Source organism: Mus pahari, chromosome 9 (assembly GCF_900095145.1).
Source record: "Mus pahari chromosome 9, PAHARI_EIJ_v1.1, whole genome shotgun sequence".
NCBI lineage: Eukaryota > Metazoa > Chordata > Mammalia > Rodentia > Muridae > Mus > Mus pahari.
The window spans coordinates 538899-546104 of record NC_034598.1 but is presented as its reverse complement, the minus strand read 5'-3'; the positions used below and the strand labels follow the sequence as shown (position 1 = coordinate 546104).

The window sequence follows — 7206 nt, the reverse complement described above, 5'->3', positions numbered from 1 at the left end:
GATCTATGCATGGGATAGCTACTCTTAGTGATCATACTTAAAATGTTTATGGTTTATTGAGACATATTTTATACACAGTTTGATAAGTATATAGATCAAGTTTTTAATCAATGTAATTAACACTGTTATCTCCCTGTCCTATGTTTATCTATATGGTATCCATTAATTAGAGGTCCAAATAATAAGCTATTAGTGTTTACCCTATGAGCCAGAGGTCAAATGCCAGAGCCTTTGCCTTATCTAACGCTCACATACTGAGTTAATATTTTCCTGCCCTAAATCAACCATTCCCAGGTTGCAGATGTATAGGGATAATGTCTATGCCCCAAGTACACTAGATTTATTTAAAAGCCAAGTTTCAGTGTTCCCCTGATCTGTCTTATCTTTCCCACAGAGTTCCCAGTAAAGGTTCTGGTCTATGCTTTCTCTTCCTTCTCCCACCTTCTGACCCAGTTTGAAGCTTCCTGGTGTGACCTGGCTTGGCATTTCCTGACCTGGCGTCCTGAGGAAAGAAAAAGAATAAGTCTTTTGATAGCACTGGCATCTCTTCCACAACTCTAAACACTGTAGGTAGAAAAGTTTTCTTGTTTCTTTACAACCCTTCTCTTCTTATCCCTCCTTTTCTGTTTTCCTTAGAAAGCACCAATCTATTTATATTTTCTAGAGTTTGTTGTTTTGAGACAGGGTCTGTCTATTTAGTCCTTGGTGCCCTGAAACTCATTATGTAGACCAGACTGGCTTTGATCTCACAAAGATCCACCTGCCTCTGTATCTGCCTCTTAAGTATTGAGATTAAAGGCTTGTGCCCCATACTTGGTTATATTTTCTAGAGTTTTATATAAAGAATATTATGCATAGTTATTTTTCAGTTTTTCTTCTAGAAAATTATTTTTTTTAAGACTTATTTATTTTAATTTTTATGTATATGAGTACACTGTAGCTGTACAGATGGTTGTGAGCCTTCATGTGGTTGTTGGGAATTTAACTTTTTAGGACCTCTGCTTGCTCTGGTTGGCCTGCACATTTCAGTTGGTCCCACTCACTCAGTCCCTGCTTGGTCTGGCCCAAAGATTTATTTATTATTATAATTAAGTACACTGTAGATGTCTTCAGATGCATCAGAAGAGGGTGTCAGATCTCATTAAGTGTGGTTGTAAGCCACCACTTGGTTGCTGAGATTTGAACTCAAGACCTTCAGTAGAGCAGTCAGTGCTCTTACCCACTGAGCCATCTCGCCAGCCCTAGAAATTTATTCTTAATTTATTATCTATCTATCTATCTATCTATCTATCTATCTATCTATCTATCTATATCTTTGAATCTGCTGGGAGCAGTAATATTGGATATATACCAGCTTGTTAATTCATATGGTGATGGACACCTGGGCTGTTTTTACTTTACAGCTCTTATGAAGGAATTGTCCATGGATATTCAAGTATAAGTATTTGCATAAATACATAAATATATGCTTTTTCATCTATTAACAAATACCTAGGAGATATGAACAGTATATGATGGGGATAAACTCAAGAAAACCACAATTTTCCAAATGGACTTGACATACCTGTCATCAGTGTGTGAGAACTCCAGCTGTTCTACATCCTCAGCAACATCTGGTCGGTTAATATTTTCAGTATTCTTAGTATATATGTAGTGATACTGTGTTATAATAATATGTTGTTATATATTATTATAACATTACATATTATATGTACACATATACATATAATGTATATAAAATATATGTATCTATGTAAATAGGTAGATATTATATATTACAATAATATCTAGTTCTATGTTTTTGAAATAGAAATAATAGCCTCAGCACCTAACCAAGAGAATTGTTAAGTATTTTGAGCTCACCATTATCTGTGCTCTGAGGTCTGTCCTCGGGGTTCATCTACTTCTTGCTGAAATACATCCTTTTGTAATGCTCTCAATGAGCAAATGCTCTGTATGTATCTTTATCTGTTTTTATTTTGCTCTGTCTTGAATGATGCCTTGCTACTACTGAGTCCCCTGCTGATATAGTGTTTTCTACTCTCTATTGACACTGATCTGAATGCTTCTCTAGGTCTATTGTCATTTGTGGTACAATATCTACTTTCGCTGTCTGGTACCTTTTAAGATTTTTATACTGCTCAAAACAGCAACCTTCTATGTGAAAGCTTTTTTTCTAAAGTGTTGCTTCTTTGCTAGCTTCTTTCCTTTCTTTTCGAGCTTTATCTATCTTCTGTGTCCTCATTTGCTTTCTGTACTACACTGTCTGTCTGTCTATGATGTACTTTCTCAGTATACTCTCTCAGTTCGCTATTGATGTGTTTCAGCATACTAAGCTGAGGGTTTGAGAATGAAGATTTATAAATCCTATCAACTCCCATTTACATTGAAATTGTATGGTAAGGAATCACTAATTAAGCAGCAAAAATGACTTCCATGTTTGATCATTTCATTTTTTAAAGCTATAAAACTATTTGAAATGTCACATTTTCGTATACCAAAGGATATAAAAATAAGTTTGCAGTTTAACTTTTATATCAACATATAGCAATACTCTACTAACAAATATGTCTATTTTGAGGTAGCACCTTTCTTTCCTGTTTTTTGTTTGTTTGTTTGTTTGTTTTTTAAAAAACCTTTTAGGACCTCCTAGAAAATTTGGATTTCTCTAATATTTGATACTTTCCATTTCTCTGTGTTTTGTAATGCTTTGTCTGGAGAATCTGTTTGTTACTGAGATAAGAGTGTCTCGGTTTTGCTTCTTAGGCCGTGTTGTCTGATGCTTAACATTTTCTTTGGTGCAAAGATGTGCATTGAGAGATGGAGGGAGTCTGCCTGGCAAGTGTGCTGTGGTCATCCCTGGTGAGACCCTGAGAAGTTCTCTTCTCAAAGAAAACTGAGATCCCTTCCCTTTCTCCCAGCTATGATCTTGTGTAAATTTATTAGCTCAGGGTTCACAAAGTAGATGAAACGAGTTTAAATCCTTTAAACATACCAGGATGTTGGGTTACTTGACACAACCAGTTAAACCAGTGCTATCCTATAAAATGGTCACAGCTGGTAGAGTCTCGCCATCAGAAAGAGCCACCAGCTGGCTGTGTCAGAGCTTCCACGATGAGCCCAGATCTCAACTGTATTTCATCTTCTCTGCTCAGAAGTGAACCGTGCATCAATTCTTTGATAGCAATTTTGACTGTTTGTGGACAGCAACTGTTCTCCTCTTATACGTTCAGTTGTCCGTGTCAAGTCGGAAAAAATTTCTATTATGGTTCAGCTTTTCTTGTGGTTCCTGCCTTGATCCTTCTGATTGCTGGCTATGCTCTACGGGGCCAAATGTGGGCAGTTGCCAGCGAGTACTGCTGCTGCAGCTGTACCCCTCCATACCGGAGAAGCAGTCCTCTGGAGAGGAGATTGGCTTGCCTCATGTTCTTCAACATCACTGGGAGGGCTCTGGTTGCTCCATTGACATGGCTGACGGTGACTCTGCTGACAGGTACCTACTATGAATGTGCAGCAAGTGAGTTTGCCTCTGTGGACCAATACCCGATGTTTGCTAATGTCACTCCTAGCAAACGAGAAGAGATGCTAGCTGGATTTCCATGCTACACGTCAGCTCCCTCTGATGTGATTCCAGTAAGAGATGAAGTGGCTCTTCTACACAGATACCAGTCACAAGTAAGTTTATAACCTCACCCTGCAACCCCCCCCCAACTCACCCCCCACCCCGTTGTCCTACTATTCCAAACTTGTTATAGTCTCTATGAACATATCGAACATATTGCAGGTCTTCTGTTTCTCATATTATCTGAATTCAGAAGACACATTAGATCCCATGTATCAAAATTTACTTCACTGGACAGCTGCATGCACATAGACAGGATGTTGGGGCTTAGTAAACCTGTTTCACTCGGGTTACTTTACCTTAGTAACCAACTAGGTCTTTTTTTTTTCTTTTTTTTCTTTTTTGTTGTTGTTTTAGTTGTACTTCTCCATGCTTTCCATTCCTAGCTGTGAAAGGAAGATCATAAGAGAATCTGTCGCTTAAATGGTTGTGGATGAGAAAATGAACTAACACATTTAAAAAGAGCTCACGACTGTACCTAGTCTCTGTTAAAAATAATGAATTTTAGTAGTATTACAAATATTATCAGAACAGGGCTGTATCATTAAATCTCATTTTTTTCTGCATGTTTTCACATTTGTGTTCTTCTATACTAAAAATCTTTTTCTGAAATTACACGAAGTTCAAATGTGCATTAAAAAATCTGCAGTGGCAGTTCTAAATGTATCACACATGCACAGATTACAGTCAGGGAGACATGAGCCTGCAGTACTTTTAGGTTAAGTTCCAGCAGTGCAGTTTTATTTTTTGGCAAGAAAAATCCATGACTTTCTCCAAGAGATGAATTAAAACATCTTCAAAGCACTAAACCTTAAAGTACTGGTTGCAAAGGCTTCCATGTATTTTGGCCTCTTATCTTTCAGTTATTTAGATAATGTTTATTTAGAAAAAATAAAATCAAGATGCAGAATCCTGAAATGCTGCACTAATACCCAGTCGAAGAAACGTCAGAGGAAGTTTCCATTAAGATACTATTTGTCACAATTTGTTGGGAGTGGCTGTTATTTTGTTGTTTGTTAGTTTGCATTGAGTAATCACAAAACCAGCTCAGGAAAAGGAGATTGTGAAGGCTTGTAAGAGAAAAGCCAGAGTCAGAGGACTGTGCTGCCCACCTGTGATGTACATAGTTAGCATTCTTTCTCATTAGACTTGCCTTCCTCATTTACCAGTTGTTAAATACTTTTAGAAGAATGATACAGAGGGGAACAAAAGAGTCTATGGCAAAAATAAAACAGTGTTTAAAATGCAGGAGCTAAGTAGTCACAAATAATGCTAGTTTATCTAAAAAGGAAAACAGTAAGGAACTACATAGTATAGCTTATAGTTGCTTACTGCCTTTTTTGGTTACAAGCGATAAGAGGAAAGAAAGATGCAGGAAGACATGTGTGTGAATACTTGGTAGCAAGTCACTGAAGACCTTGGGAGGCTGCCATTAGTGTCCATCACAGCGTCATCTTCACCACCATTTATTATCAAATATTAATTAAGCCCCCAACAGACTCATGGGTCCATACCTAATGACCAAGAAACAAGATTGGATTATAAGCAAAGGACAAGGTTTAAACATTTTATATAAGGCTAATTGGTGGTTTATAGCGTCTATCACTTCAAGGATGGTACTTAGAATCCATCCCACATTAACAGGTCACATTCCTTTGTAATATGAAGGCTATGCTGAAATGGCTTGACATGTCCTTCTATCACAGAGATTTCCATACCAAATGATCATCATCATATAGTACATATTAAAAACCAGAAGCAAAGACTTTACCCACATCTTAGCTCTGAGGTCAGTTGGGCTCCCTCTTACCACAGCTGTTTCTTGAATATTTGCCATTATCAATGCTTAAACCCACTAATTCCTGCTGATTATGTGTAGATGCTGGGCTGGATTCTGGTTGTTTTGGCAACCATTGCTCTCCTGGTCTCCAAATGTCTGGCAAGATGTTGCTCTCCCCTCACCTCTCTACAACATCACTATTGGGCCAACCACCTCCATAACGAGAGAGTGCTCTTTGAGCAAGCTGCTGAGGAGCATTCCCGACTTCTTATTAGACATCGAATCAAGAAAGTGTTTGGCTTCGTTCCTGGGAGTGAAGACATCAAACATATTCGCATCCCTTCGTGTCAGGACTGGAGAGAAATCTCTGTACCCAATCTTCTATGTGTGGGTGACACCTCACAGGGTCCCTATAGCTTCCTTGGAGACAGGGTGGTTGAGGAAAATGAGGAAGACAGACAAGAAGGTATTGAAATGAAACCTTGAGAGCTGCACCTTTCAAAGTTCAGGGTGCCTGATTTTTTTTTCTGATGCTAGAGTTTCAGTACAATCTTTTTCTTTTCTTTCTCTCTGACACTTATGGACAGAAGTCCATCCAAAATCCTATTTCCAAAATCAATATATAGAGTGAGAAGCTCCCCATCTTTATACAGTTCCATCACATGCTCATGATGACTGTTGTATCATGATGGTCCAAGTTGTATGGGCATGGAATTTTTTTTTTTTTAAATTGATTGTATACTTTATTTTATTCTAGTGAAGTATTAACAGCTAGGAAATGTGAAAAAAAAAATGTTTCAGTATTTCACAGGCTAACCCTACTGTGAGCTTTTGTTTAACNGAGATAAATTAAAATCAGAGTAAAATTTACAGCTGACATTTCTAAATCAAAGAACATTCCCAGCATTGCACATTCGATTACAGATTAAATTGTGTCAAGTTAATTACATAGATTCTGGGCTGGAGAAGCATTTGATTAGACTTGCCAATTTTGAAATATTTTTGGTCTAAAGNTTCAGTCTGAAATGGTGAATCTAGTATTTCCATCTATATTCTGTGTCTAGAGTTAGGACTCATACCTCTTAAAATATTTAAATAGTGAATAACACACTTTAAGATTAACTTACTGAAGAATTTGATGAAATTAGTTTAAGTAAATGAGTGACATGCCACATATCTAAAGGTGCGTGGTAAAGAGTGTGACCTGGTATAGTGTGAGACCCGGTAGGTAAAATGTGTGACCTGGTAAAGTGTGAGACCCAGTAAAGGGTGTGACCTGGTGAAGTTTGAGACCTGGTAAAGAGTATGACCTGGTGAAGAGGGTGACCTGATAAAGAGTGTGACCTGGTAAAGAATCTGACATTCATGTTACAGTTGTAGCCAATGCTTTCCAGAATTTGACTGAAGTTTCTACATATTATAATACCAGGAAGAGTCAGCCATGCTTCCTCCAAACCCATGTCCTGTTGGTCTCTTACTCCAGTCATCTAATTTAATAATTTTATTTCTCAGACTAGTGTATCTTTAGTTGACACTTAAAATATACTTTGGACTTCAAATATGTAATGGATCTAACACATCAAAAATAAAAGAGAAAAACAATAAANAAACAAAATACCATTGAAATAAAACTAATGACACCTAATTTTTATCTGTGAAAAAAAAAATACAATAGCCTTTGCCTTTCACCAGCTTAACAAAGTGTAATAATTGAACATTGCANATGTACTCTCACTGTTACGTTCATAACTTAGACACATACATTATTTACATGTATACCACAGTTACTGTTTATCTAAACTAT

General features: G+C 37.2%; 1 protein-coding gene across 1 annotated transcript; it reads left to right on the top strand.

Annotated features, from left to right (window-relative positions):
* The first annotated feature begins 3114 nt into the window (after positions 1-3114).
* Positions 3115-5888, top strand: Calhm4 (calcium homeostasis modulator family member 4). Its single transcript, XM_021204307.1, has 2 exons — positions 3115-3675; positions 5502-5888. Exons 1-2 carry the CDS (start codon positions 3115-3117, stop codon positions 5886-5888), a joined length of 948 nt encoding a protein of 315 aa, XP_021059966.1.
* Positions 5889-7206: the final 1318 nt, after the last annotated feature.